Source organism: Talpa europaea, assembly GCF_964194135.1.
Source record: "Talpa europaea genome assembly, chromosome: 1".
NCBI lineage: Eukaryota > Metazoa > Chordata > Mammalia > Eulipotyphla > Talpidae > Talpa > Talpa europaea.
The window spans coordinates 44,339,900-44,354,577 of NC_140073.1; the positions used below are offsets into that span (position 1 = coordinate 44,339,900).

At 42.0% G+C, this 14,678-nt stretch overlaps 1 protein-coding gene across 8 annotated transcripts in view; it reads right to left on the reverse strand.

Annotated features, from left to right (window-relative positions):
* The window catches only part of STIM1 (stromal interaction molecule 1), a gene marked incomplete at both ends in the record, with an annotated part of 161,357 nt that overhangs the window by 66,759 nt on the left and 79,920 nt on the right, over positions 1–14,678 (reverse strand). For 7 of the 8 annotated variants that reach the window (XM_084246306.1, XM_084246304.1, XM_084246301.1 and 4 more), the window contains one exon: positions 11,213–11,343. The exons of the other annotated variant lie outside the window; for it this stretch is intronic. In XM_084246306.1, the coding sequence (XP_084102432.1) occupies positions 11,213–11,343 (131 nt within the window). The remainder of the gene's footprint in view (positions 1–11,212; positions 11,344–14,678) is intronic. 8 annotated transcript variants of the gene reach the window in all.

The following is a 14,678-nucleotide window of genomic DNA, read 5'->3' on the forward strand; positions in this document are numbered from 1 at the left end:
CTCTCTCTGTTAATTTGACCCTTCAGGCTGCCTGATGACCCTTGCATTCTCCCTACTACTTTATAGGGCCCAGATCCTGCCTAGACTAACAGGATCTTTGAGTTACTGATTATACTTCTGGCTCTCCTTTTATCCCCCAGGTCTGGCATATAGTCCTATAGAGTAACTTTTTGCTCCTACCCTTCTCCTTGATCCTCCACCTGCCAGAAAGAAATACAGAAAGGATATAATAAAAGAAGGGCACAAAATGGTGTATGCACACGCACCAAGAAACAAAGGCACACAGATATAGACATATATATAGACAGAGAAGCCTTACTAGTATAACTAATCTCTGCCATCAACAGGGTTGCCATCCAGATTAGACAAAACAGACTCACCAACAAAAAGGGGGAAAAGAAAAACAATAGTCTGTCTAGTGAAAAAGAATTTCCCTGTCTGTCAAAGCAAACCACCGTCTGGGTTTTCCTGGAAACATGAGCAGTGCCATCTGGGGGAGCTGCTGCTTCATACTGTATCTGGCTAAGGCACCGGGACAGATTGCAAACTATGCCTCCTCCCTCTGATGTGGAGCTCAGCTTGTCTAGCAACTGGTACCCTGGACGCTGGCTGACAATGTGCCTTCTGCTACACCAGCACATGTTAGATTGCCTCACCCTTATTCTTCTAGAAACTCCCACAGTCTCCTGTGTACACCACCATCACGGTCCTTCAAATTTGGCCACTGTTATCATCATTGCCAGCTTACGTATCTGCTCTTCTCACTAGCAGGAGGGCTCGTCAAAGGCAAAGAATATCATTTCATCTCTACTTTACAGATGAGGAAAGTAAGTCTCCGAATTACTTGGTCCTACAGTTAGTACACTGCAAATCTTGGATTTGCACTTGGTTCAGACACCAAAGGTCATGCTTACATTATTTAAAATTCAATATCCAAATACATTATTCTAACAAGTTCACCAAAATTACAACTGAATGCATGAGGAAGGACACAACTTGAAACAATGGGGGTTGTGGCCTACAAGTTGATGATAAGTCATTCCTGGTAAGGGAATGCTACAGCCACCCCATAATTAAATATTTATATGGAAAAAACAGGGACAGGAAATCTCTAGTCTAAGAAGCAAGTTTCACCCAAACTATGATGTAATTCGTGATTTCAGTTCTCTCTATTCTGTTCAAAGGGTGTGAGCAGACTTCAATCTATGCTTACCTGGATTAAGGGAAGGGGTCAGAATGTTACAGGAGGCAAGAACTAAGAAGCTAATTATATCAGCAGACAGTCAGGTAACTAGTAAATAAGAGAGAGAGAGAGACAGAGAGAGAGAGAGACAGAGAGAGAGAGAGAGAGAGAGAGAGAGAGAGGTGCCTCCAAATTCTAACAGTACATAGGTCACACACAAAAAAAAAATTACTGCAAAAGAAAGGGATGTATCTCTGTGCTGCCTTACTTTATTTATATAGTGATTTTTATTTTTTAAGGCAAAAGCTCCAGGATCAAGGGAAGAGTTCTGCTTCCCAAGGACTAGCATGTCAGCAGCAGTGGGAATCACAGAGAGTCCCTGAGCACAAGATGACTGCAAGAAAAATGAATCCAGGGCCTACTTGGTCAGTGACTTTTGACATCTCTCCTATGGAGAGCTATATGGTATGGCTCAAGAATTTGATTCAGGGGCCTCCTGGTGGTGCAACGAGTTATGTCTCAGCATTACGAAGCTGTCCGCAGCTATTGCAGCATGAGTTCAATCCCAAGCCAGGGAGCTACCCACGTGGCACAGCAGACCTCTCCTGTCTTGCCCGCTGCTCCCCTCAGCAGTATATTTCAGTAGATATGCCTGTTCCGCTCCCTACTCTATCTCTGGTGAATCCTCTCACTACCACCACCCACCCCACCAACCTCCCACACACACCTCTGGCTACACCCCAGCTCTTGTATGCATAAATAAATAAATCTTTTTTACATATTTTTTTAAAAATGAATTTGATTCAGGTCCCTGGAATGAGAATGAGAAGGAATTACACTCAAGGTTCTTCCATAGCTTTCTTGCCATCTTTCTTTCTTTTTTAGAAAGAAAGGCGGTACGGAGGGAAGGAGAGAGGAATTCTCCCAATGAGAATACCTCAGAGCTCTGGTGTTCTCAAAGCCATCTATAAAGAAACAGAGACAACCTGGCTGTCACTTATCTAACCAGGACCTCTGCTTCCAGGAACCATGGAACTGATCATTATGGGAAGCACATTTGCATGCCTGTCAAACTTAGGAGTGGTGGACATGGACATAGAAATCATGGTTTTCAGTACAGCCCTAGGGATTCTTACAAATTGAACTACAGAAAGGCAAGGAAGAGGTGGCCACTGCTCCACTCAATGTAGTAACAATTGTTTTCCTAATAACATTGCTATTGAGACATAATTCATATTCAATTACAGTGTACAATATAGTATAGTAACAGAGGTTTCACCATAAATTTAGAACATTTTCATCAGCCTAATGGAGATCTGGGTTGTAATAAATGGATAAGTGAACTAATTCACTCTCCGGTTTCCATGTGGGTTTTATGGGAAAAATAGCTACTCCACAGGTTTCTTACAAAGACTACATGAAAGAGTGTATGTTAAAGCACCAGCACAGGCTCATAAGCACAGTGTAGCAGTGGTAGGAGTAGAACTAGTAATGCTGCTACTATAGACTACTAGTTTGTAGCACTAGTGAGTACTACGTAGGTTGGGTACTTTCTACACATGATTTCATTTCATCTTGGCCATAATCCTTTAAATTAGGGATTATTATGAGTCTCCCTGGTGGCGCAAGGGGTTAAGATTCAAATCTATGAATCTGTCCACAGCCACTGCATGAGTTCAATCCCAGGCCAGGGAGAAACCCACATGGCACAGCAGACCTCTCCTGTCATGCCCGCTGCTCCCCTCAGCATTGTATTTCCGTCAATCTGCCTGTTCTGTTCCCTGCTCTGTCTCTGGTGAATCCTCTCACCTCCCACACCTCTAGCCTATACCCCAGTTCTTATATGAATAAATCTTTAAAAAAATAATAAATTAGGGATTATTATCCCCATCTGACAGTGAGAAAATGAAAGCTCACAGAGTTTAAGGAACTTTCCAACTAATAACTGGTGAAAGTACACCTAATACCATCTTTCTTGCCCTAAAGTCTATGCATATTTTTGTTCTATCACATAGGCCTTTCAATAGTTCCCTTGTCTTCCTTTTTCTTGTCTTCATTTATGTTCCTATTGTATGTGTTTTTCTCTAAGCTTTCCCTATCATTTAACTGTAGTGATTTTACCTCCATACAGATTCTGTATGTGATTCATAGGCCTGGGCTGAGGGATAGAGAAGGGGGTCAGTCACAGAGGAGAATGGCCATACATCACATGCTAACATATCTGGAGCCCAGAGCCTAGCAACTCCAGACCAGAATGGTAGGAGGCATGTCCAGAGAGTCTTAAGAAAGGTTAAGGCCAGATTTGAAAGGATGGAGGGCTATGTACTAGTAGTCAGATGAAACAGAAAAAGGCTATCACACAGAAGACACGAAACCAAAATGTAGCTAGGAAGATCACTTACCCCATGCACAACATGAGCTGGAGGAGGGGAATTTATAGGCAAGGGAACACTTAGGAGTGTCTACAACTATCTGGATACAAGGAATGAGCCCAGAGTCTGAGGAATGAATTATAGTTATTATTAATCATAGTAAATAACTTTTGAGACTGATTCCACAACTTTGTCCAAATTAGCCCATGCTGGTTATAGCACTGAGTGCCTCTTTCCACCGCTATGTTCCCACTGGCCTTTGGACATTGTGAAGGGAACTGCTGGCTGCTTCCTTTTGAGTTTCATTCTGCAGTCCTGATTCTACCTGTGCTAGATTCCATGCTTCCCAACAATCACAGCATCCCAGGATATAACATGCCTCTTGGTGGAACAATGATAAAAGGTAGAAATACGTAAACTTCTACCCCACTAAAGTCAAGCACATCTTATGACAATATACTATTATATGACTTTGTTATTCAAAATCCTCTAGCGTTCCAGATGGATAGGGAAATTTTGAAATTCTTACCCATGTATTTTTTTGAAGTACACAGGCATAAGTAGGAGGCTGGATGAGTTGTAGTGAAGGTGTAGCCCCCAGAAACGCACAGCCCTGCTCTATCATGTCTCCCCTCCCTTAATATTAGCCACCCACTAAGAACTACCTATACCTACTGCAGTGTCCTTGCCCTAGTCAAGTCAATCCAGCTGCTAGGGTGGCTCCTATAGATGAATGCCCTGTTGCCACAGGATGATAAATAAGATGATTGATTCTTCCTGTACAGTCTAGTTCTTAACTGTCCAAGCCAACATGCTGAGGGAGGAACAAACACAGATTTAGCATCAAGCCAGACATTGTGCTTGGAGCTTTGCAAAGAGTTATCTTCCTCAAATGACTTCATTGCCTATAGTCCCATAGCCAGTAAGTGGCAAAGCCAAGTTGTAAATACATGCTCTTACTGATAACAATAAAAACAATAAACAAAAACTAATTTTTACTGAGTTCATCCTAATGCCAGGCATCCCACTAAATGCCTCATATGCATTATTTAGTTAAATCTTCACAACTTCATGAGGTGTCAACTGTTATCATTCCACTTCTAAGGCAGAAGCTGAGGCTGAGAGATTAAAAACTTCTCCAAGTCTCCACCACTGGTAAAGGCAGTGGCAGGTTTAAACCTATGTGACTCCAGAGCACAAGATTTTAACCCTGATGCTATACTTCTGCACTAGACACCACAGATAGTAACAGAAGTAAGAGGAGATTTTGTAGCTTCCCAAACTCATATTGCTACCCACCCATTCTCAACCCCCAAAATGTGGGACTACATCCTTGCTCAAAACTCCCATCTCAGCCTGACACCGTGCTGCCCTAGAGTTATAGGTCAGTCATTCCACGCAGTGATCCAGCACCGATTCTGCACCAGGTTCTACTGGGCACAGGGGAAACAAGGAAAAAGCAAGTAAGATCGGTCCCTGCCCTGAATAGGCTCACAACTTAGTAAGAGAAACACATCAGTCAAACAAACAAATTACAACTGTCAAAGGCAGGTAGCTTTCCTGGAACTATAGAGGAAAGAGAAAGGAGAAAGTAACTAAAAAGCTTGAGTGTGTCAGGTACTATGCCAGGAACTTTTCAAAATTAACCTGTGATGAAAATAAGTTTTTGGAGGGGGGATATAGTTACTCCCCCACAATCCAGACAAAAGGCAGTTCTATTACCCACCTCCCTCAAAAATCCTCAAACCTGTAATCAAACCCTTACCACACTCCTAACCTCTTATAACCACTGATCTAGCCTCCATTCTTAAGAGTTTTGTCTTTTTCAGAACATCATATAGATGAAATCATATAGTAAGAAATTTCTTTAGACTGGTTGCAATGTAGAATGCCCTTGAGATTCATCTATGCTGTGTTCATCATAGTTCATTATTACTATGTAGTTTTTCAGTTTCTTTATCCATTCACACACTGAAGAAACACTGGTTTGGGGCCTCCCCGGTGGCGCAGCGGTTGAGCGCTGGGTTGCAAAGCTGCCCGCGGCCTCTGCGGCGCCGGTTCGATCCCCGGCTGCTCCCGGCCACTGGAGGAGGGTCCCACATGGCGCGCAGACCACTCCTGTCGCCCGCTGCTCCCCTCAGCAGTGTACTTCGGTCCTTCTGCCTGCTCTGCTCCCCGCTCTGGCTCTGGTGAATTCTCTCACCCTCCCGCGCTTCTGACTGTACCCAGTGCATGTATAAACAAAACAAACAAACAAACAAACAAATAAATAAATAAATAAAAACATGCCTCTATTAAAAAAAAAAAACTTAAAAAAAAAACACTGGTTTGTTTTGATTATGAAAAAACTTCTATGATCATTTGTATACAGGTTTTAGTGTAAATACAAGTTTAAATGTATTGATTTAAATATATTAAATATAAATAAATATGTTTATTTATCTATAGAAGTAAATACCTGGATAAAGAATTGCTAATATATAGTAGGTTATACTTAACTTTTTTTTTTAATTAATAAATTTTATTTTTATATTCCCCATACAATTGCAACCCCCCCATTCTGAACCCAATCCCTCCCCTCCCGCCCCCCACCCCCCAAAAAGTGTCTCTGGTTCATAGTTTTTGTTGATTTTTATTTTCACTTTCTTATAGTTATTCATTTTCCTGGTCCCTTATTTAAGTTTTCTAGATCCCTGCTATGAGTGAGATATAGTTTTTGTTGATTTTGATTTTCACTTTCTTATAGTTATTCATTTTCCTGGTCCCTTATTTAAGTTTTCTATATCCCTGCTATGAGTGAGATATAAAAAACTATAAGCACAAGTTATAGTAGCTCTTCCACCTTGCCTGGCACTTGTTCATTTCTGAATTTTATCCATTCTGGTAAGTAGTAGTATTTCCTTGTGGTTTTCATTTGCACTTCCTTAATGACCAATGGTATTGATCATCTCTTCATATATGCATTTGCCATCCATATATCTTTCTGACATATATTGAAGTATCTGTTCAAATCCTTTCCCATTTTTTATTGGGGTGCTTGCATTCTATTGTTAAGTTTTGAGAGTCATTTGTGTAGGGAACTTTTAACTGTTTGTTTGTTTGTTTGTTTGTTTCACTAAATACAACAACCTTCAGGGGTAAGAATCATTAACCACTATTTCGCCCTGAGAAAAACAAAGGAGAGGGCCTCCCCGGTGGCGCAGTGGTTGAGCGCTGGGTTGCGAAGCTGCCCGCAGCCTCAGCGGCACCGGTTCAATCCCCGGCTGCTCCCCGGCCACCGGAGGAGGGTCCCACATGGTGCGCAGACCTCTCCTGCCACCCGCTGCTCCCCTCAGCAGTGTACTTCGGTCCTTCTGCCTGCTCTGCTCCCCGCTCTGGCTCTGGTGAATTCTCTCACCCTCCCGTGCTTCTGACTGTACCCAGTGCATGTACAAACAAAACAAACAAACAAATAAATAAATAAATAAATAAACATGCCTCTATAAAAAAAAAAGAAAAGAAAAACAAAGGAGAAATCACTAAACTACTAAAATCTTCATATTTCTACCTAATTTCAAAGTTTACTGATCATTGTCACATAATCACCTGTGACTGAATGCAAACTCTATAAAAAACAGGAATCTTGCATTTTGTTCACTATGAAATTTATAACCCTATAACAATTCCTGGCACATAATAGGTGTTTAGTAAGAAATTGTTTAATGGCTGAATAAATGCCCTTGATTTTCCATGTAGGCACCAGACAAGAAAATAACACTGAATTCAAAGAGTCTGGTCCAGTTGAGAGCATAGTGGCTTTAGGAGGGAGCTTGTCTGTCCTACTCAGACTGTCAGGAAAACCTAGCAGGACTATTCCACTGCAGTAAATCCTTTGCCACTGGCATTGTCCCCACAGAGGTCTAAATGGTACTCAGGTCATGAATTCCTACACTGCTAGGCTAGTGGAACTCCCTGCCAGGTTTGCAAGAAGGGCATTCTCGCCAACAGTGCCAATCACTCATCTGAAGGGCCCATCATCCATAGCCCTTGCCATCCAGGTCAGAAGCAAGCAAAGATGTCACTGGAGCAGCCAAACTGGCTATTTCCCATACAAATGATTACATGTTCTCTATAAATGCCTGCTGAGTCTTAGTTTACCATAAGTCTGATTTCACAGCAGAGTAGATATAACATTTAGATATGAGAATGAATCAAAGAAGAGGAAAAAAACAAAAACAAAAAACAAAAGAAAGCATAACAATGCATATAGGCACTGGGGTAACAGTGCAAGAGGCCATGAAGCTGTGCTTTGAATCATGCAGAGGAAGTTAACACCCTGTTTATAATAATCTGTAAGAAGAAAGACTTGCTTTAGGAATGACTAAAATATCTGAGGCTATAGTTCAGTTATCTGAAAAACATGCTAATAAGAGGTTGAATAAGTGAAGCATTAATAGAGCATCCCTTCAGACTTCTACTAAGGTCCTTGGGTGATCAGCAATGCTTTTAAGTGGGTCATAAAAATCGCAGATCCCTGATGCTCAGCACAATCAAAGTTTCACCTCTGGTACCTCAGAGTTCATTATGCAATGTATGAAGCCTTGAATTGTCCACCCAACTTTCCAGTAGGATCCTGGACTCCAAGGTTGTCTCATATATGTTTACATTGACTTAAGCACACATATTTTGCCACCTTTACTTTCTCTTTTAAAGACAGTAGCTTGTGACTGATCATGGAAACCCAGACCAATAGCCTCTCTAAACACCAGAGGTCTGAGATTGCAGGGAGAGTGGCTGAAGCCAATTCAAGGCAGAAGCTATGCTGAAAAAGAACAACTCACCACTGGTGCAAAGAAGAGCAGGGTGACAGCTTTTGTGTTATTTTAGAACAGTTTGTGCTGATGAGCTTTTTGTTGTGGTAACATTCCTCTAAAAAGAACATTTTCTTCCTCCTCTCATTGACAAAGCAATTCAGTAGAAAGTGAAAATAGGAGGAGCAGATGACAAAGATATCCAGGAATTTGTGGATCTTGGATCATACCACTTTTTAGCCATTCTGATATCCATCTCCCAGTCCTATGGTCAGACCCTAGGAGAGAGATCTAGGCCTCATTCAGGAATATATCTCTAGTCTCAGCACAGACAATAAACTTTGGGTCTTTTGAGGACCAGTGATACTTAAGAAATGAACAAAGTTCAGATACTTTCATCATGGTTGTCCTTGTTCAAGAAACTGCAACTGCAGATTCAATAAGTACACATATCTCAGCCTGACTGCACAAGACCCACTTTCCTCTCGAGATTTTGTCCTGCAGTTTTCTACCACAGTTACTGCTTAACCAAATCTATGCACCATGCTTCTTACTACTTCCACACCTTTGCTCGCATTGATTCCCTACTACTCAGGCTGCTCCACCCTGGCCACTCTATTCCTATTCTATTTTTCCTCCAGGAAGTCTATCTTTCTCCTCTGATAAGCTTTTTATAATCAAGGATTCCCTCTGCTGACCAGTCAGAGGACAGATGTATTCTACTTGCCTATCTTCAGCGACAGAGAGCTCATTCCTACCACCAAGGAATCCTCTTCTATGATGACATAGCTCATTCTACAAGCATATGCCTATATTTAACTTTCCCCATAGTGGTTCTGATTATGCCCTTAGAATAAAAGAAAAAATACAGCAGTAGTTAACGAAATGGGCTTTAAAATCAGATCTGCATTTATATCCAGTGTTCCCTTAAAGAAAACTTGTCAAGGTAATACCAGCAATTTCACTGGGCTGTTAAGGAAGTTCCCCGGTGGCGCAGCGGTTGAGCGCTGGGTTGCGAAGCTGCCCGCAGCCTCTGCAGCACCGGTTCGATCCCCGGCTGCTCCCCGGCCACCAGAGAAGGGTCCCACATGGCACGCAGACCTCTCCTGCCACCCGCTGCTCCCCTCAGCAGTGTACTTTGGTCCTTCTGCCTGCTCTGCTCCCCGCTCTGACTCTGGTGAATTCTCTCACCCTCCCGCGCTTCTGACTGTACCCAGTGCTTGTATGTATGTATGTATAAATAAATAAAAACAAACAAATAAATAAATCTTTTAAAAAAAAAAAAAAAAGAGTAACTATACAAAGAGCTTTAATACTGTGCCTTCATTTCATAGTTTCCATATTCTTCATCATTCAGAACACTCCGCTGTAGATAAACTCTCACTGTTCCAAATGCTCTGCCAACATAACATATAGAACTCAACTGAAAAATTAATGGTGGGCGGGCCTCCCCGGTGGCGCAGCGGTTAAGCGCTGGGTTGCGAAGCTGCCCGCGGCCTCTGCGGCGCCAGTTCGATCCCCGGCTGCTCCCCGGCCACCGGCGGAGGGTCCCACATGGCGCGCAGACCTCTCCTGCCACCTGCTGCTCCCCTCAGCAGTGTACCTCGGTCCTTCTGCCTGCTCTGCTCCCCGCTCTGGCTCTGGTGAATTCTCTCACCCTCCCGCGCTTCTGACTGTACCCAGTGCATGTATAAACAAAACAAACAAACAAACCAGCAAACAAATAAATAAAGCATGCCTCTATTAAAAAAAAAAAATTAATGGTGGGCAAGGAGATCAAGCTTACCTCCTCCATCATGATGTATATATCACTATTAAAGATGTGATATAATTTCTTTTTTTAATTTTTTTATTTTTATATTCCCCATACAATTGCCACCCCCTTATTTTATTTATTTATTTATTTATGCAAGCACTGGGTACAGTTAGAAGCGCAGGGAGGGTGAGAGAATTCACCAGAGCCAGAGCAGGAAGCAGAACAGGCAGAAGAACTGAAGTACACTGCTGAGGGGAGCAACGGGCGGCAGGAGAGGTCTGCGTGCCATGTGGGACCCTCCTCCAGTGGCCGGGAGCAGCTGGGGATCGAACCTGCACTGCAAAGGCTGCAGGCAGCTTCGCAACCCAGCGCTCAACCGCTGCGCCACCGGGGAGGCCCCAAAGATGTGATATAATTTCACCAAATTTCTGGCTCATGTTGGCTGGAAATCAACTGAAATTTTCAAATCTTTTCACCCATGATGATTTAGTACTTTGGGTTCTGTGGAATTGAGGCTGTAGTGATGCCCAAAGGTAAATAATAACAGCTTTTTCCATCTAGAGATTCCTTTTACTCTTAATATTTGGACTACTCAACGGGCTTCCAGCAGCTGCAGGAATCCAGAATGATCTTTCTAAGAACACTACTTTCTCCCACTCAAAGTGTAAGGTTCCAAAGGGCAAGATCTGACTGTCTTGCCTTCTTTCTGACTTATTAACAGAAGGTTGAGCAAAGAGTAAATCCAGATTGATGTTCTCCATCTACAGCAGGATTACAATAAAGATTGAGGGAAACCATAGAGACTGGTGTGTGTCTATGGGAGCCTCAGGGCTCCCTCTTGCTCTCAAACTACACAGCTCAGTCTTTTGTGCTTCTAGCCAGTAGGCGGACGGGAGCCATTGTGGGCACAGACACAGAGGTAAAGATGGCACTGACAGGCTGCCACCTAGAGGGCTGCTCTGCTGAGAATCACCTGTCCGATAGAGAAGCGTTTCTAAAAAACATGTCAACATCAAGAACATCTCTCCATGGGCAACAAGCTATCTAGACAACTTTCAGGTTCTGTTCCCACAGGAAGAGAAGCGAGCCACAGCAGGGTGAGAGATCTCACCTCATCACTTTCTTCCACATCCACATCACCATTGGCATCATCATCCATCAGCTTGTGGATGCTGCGGACTGCATCAAAGCTGAGTTTCTCATCCTCACTGTGGCACAGGGGCTTGTCAATCCGGCAAAACTCTGTACAGAAAAAGCAAGAGACAATATTACTTGGGGCTACCACCCAGTCTCTAGTACCCCACTGTCTCAGTGTCCTTAGCTTCTAGCAGCATCTGGCTCCTCATGTAGACCCTTAATGAGCTATTTGTACAGGGTGGAAAGCATTTCATCTAGCTTTTACTGTCTCCCCAAGTTATGCTGAGCATCCCCATTTAGGGAAAATACTTTAACATTCTAATAGTTCCCTGGCAGAGAAGTCAAGCATAAGACTCGGAACATACTTGGATCTAGACAAAGAACATGAATAAGTAACTCACAAGAAAAACAAAAATAAGAGAAAATACAAAATCAAATGAAAGAGGGAAAGGTTTAGCCTCACTAATAATCAAAGAAATACATGCCCAAATAAAATATCATTTTAATCAGTCAAGTAAACAAATATAAATTAATACAATCTGTCAAGAAACAGTAAAACAGCCCATTTGTTCCAATACCAGAATATGTAGATTTTCTTTTTGTTCCCTTTGTCACTTATGGTGCATATAATACCAGCCATGTGCTAAGTGGGGAAAACCTTCATGTCTTATGCCTTATGCCACAAGCAATTAGATTCAGTAAAGATCTATTAAACATACAAGGTCCTAAGCTCATCTGATACGGCAGCTTGGGAGGTCAGGAACACAGCTTCCTCTGCCCATCATCACAAGGCCATGCAGCAGTAAAACCAGCACAAGACCTTGGCCACCCTAGCTCTTTGTGACACCTAATTCCTCTAATAAACCTGGAAAACATCTAGCCTGACTGATGCAGACAGCAGAAAGAGCCTGGAATCTAGTCTTAGCTTCACCATGTAACTCTAAGAAGGTCACTTCCCTCCTCTAGGCCTCAAGTTCGCTATTTGAAAAGGCTTTTTGACTAAAATTCCTAATATTTTTTCTAATTCATAGATTCTAAAATTCCTTTTCTTTTGACCCTGATCTTGATAACTACTTTGCTGGCTAAATACATTTTAGATGATCCCTGCAAAGAAGATAGAAGACCCTGATTTCCCAGATAACAGAAGAAGCCGTTCCAAGAAAGAAAGCAAGGACAGAGTAAAGGGGCTGTGGTTGCATCCACGAGCATTCTAAAAGGCACTGCTCAAAGACCTGAAATGATTAAATCCATTTAATCATTTACTTTCTGGTGGTCAGAGACAGTGACACAACAGGACAGGTCACCTATCACTTGTCAGTTGTTCAAATCTTTTTCAGAACAAGAATGAGTATATTCAATTTTTTACATTCCAGATAGGACTCGATACAAATACATTGACTATTGAAACTCAGAGATGTTAACTGATGTGTCCAACATCAAAGGCAGCTGAAAACCACAGCAAGAGTCCAGGTCTGCTGACTCCCAGGCCAGCACTTCCCCTGACTGCCTCTATGTCAACGTGACCAGAGAGCTCTAGGTTGATTTCATCTTCTGGGAAGCCACATATGGTAATATGGGGAAGAAGCACACTGCAGAGATGGCTTTATAGAAGAAGGAAAAAAAGTAAGGCAAACAGTATTAATCTCGTGATCTTGTCCATTTGTGCTGCCAAGCTGGAGCAGGGAGCGGAGGGTAGAGTGAAAAGGTGGCAGGTACCAAGGCAAAGAGTTGAATACAGATTAAGGCCTGTTTCTCAACTTCCTCACCAACAAGAGCTCTTGGTATGATTGTGTAGTTCATGGACTCCTATACATGAACTACCTATCAAAAAAAAATTGTAATAACTAGTTTACACATGAAGCAAAAACCAACATAACTGAGATTAGCAAAACCAACATAACTCTTTGCTTCCCTTAGTTCTGTCTTTGTATGACTCAAAGGCACATATAATTGCATGTCAGAGCTTTTTGAGGAGCATATGACATACTCACTTAGACAATATTTATATTTACTGATGCTCTTCATATCTCAGAATATGTAATCAGCATGGGGCATTAAGAGATGCATCAGATCTCATCTTTTGTTCTCAAGGAATTATAAGAGTGGGGAAGAGAGTCAAACAGAAGACTATACGCTAAGCACCATGATAGAAAGAACCAAGAGTTTCTAGGGGTCAGCAAGTTCCCTGCAACTATTCACCTGTCATTGAACCAAAAGCAGTCACGAACAAAACTGTACAAATGAATGAACTTCAATAAAGTTTTCTTTATAAAAACAGGAAGTGAGCTGGATTTGGCCACAGTTTGCTGATCCCCTTTCTAAAAGAGCATAGGAACCACACATGAACAATGGATTGATAGATTTCTGACCCAAAGTAAAGAAATCCAATATTTTCATTAGCCTGTAGACACACAAAGCACAACTTCTATAGGACCTTAAGAATAATGAAAATAGTTTACCAAATTCTAGGGGTTAGGGGCCCCCCGACTAGGCACCATTGGCCTGAAGTCAGCCAGCCTCTTTCCCAAAGGTCTATGGCAGGTTCAAGAAATTTGGGTTTCAAACACCAGGCTCTGGTTTTGTACCTGCTCAGACAGACAGATAACCTTTGCTGCTGGCATCATGTAGCATAATATAGGGATAAAGAATTGAGGCTAAGGGAATACAAAATCTTGGTGTCCTATGTAGCTATAGAATCCTGTCCAGAAAATCACAAATAATTCCTTCAACCAAGAATTTCCTGTTGTTGCTCTCTCCTTCCAGAGGCCTTTCTACCTGCTGTGATACACTCCAACCTGACAAGGTTTCCCAGAATTATTTGGAAATATCTTACAAATATCTTACAACACCCATCCAGCCAGCCAGCTAGCCAGCCAGCCAGCCAGCCAGCCAGCAACACATTATTATTGCAATGAAAGAGACCTAGAGCTGGAGTCAAAGACATATGTTTGAGCAGCTATCACCATACATTATTGGACAACTTGTTTAACTTCTCTGAGTCTCTAATATCATCTATGCAAAATAAGGATAATTTTCTCTGCTGCACAGGGGTTTTGTGAAAATTAAGTCAGACCATATTTTTAAAAACACATAGTACAGGGCCTGCAAAAACTTGACATCAACACATTTTGTAGTTTCCTTCTTTTCTGCCAGACCAGATAGCAAACAGTTCTTCAGTCACTTTCCCTGCCAGACTATGAAGAATCAAATAGAGAAGGTATAATCCAATCAAACTGATCAGTCATATGTTCTAGGTGAGTTGGCGAGTGACTAAAAATAATCTGCACTCCCACATTTATGTGTTTAACATTGGTAAAAATTTATCAGAGGAAATTACAGTTCTTTAATTTATCTTCCCATCACATTGTGATTTCCATAATAGCTTGAGACCACATCTCTAGCAGCAAGTAAGGCTAAGTTCTTGATAGCTGCTCAGTAAA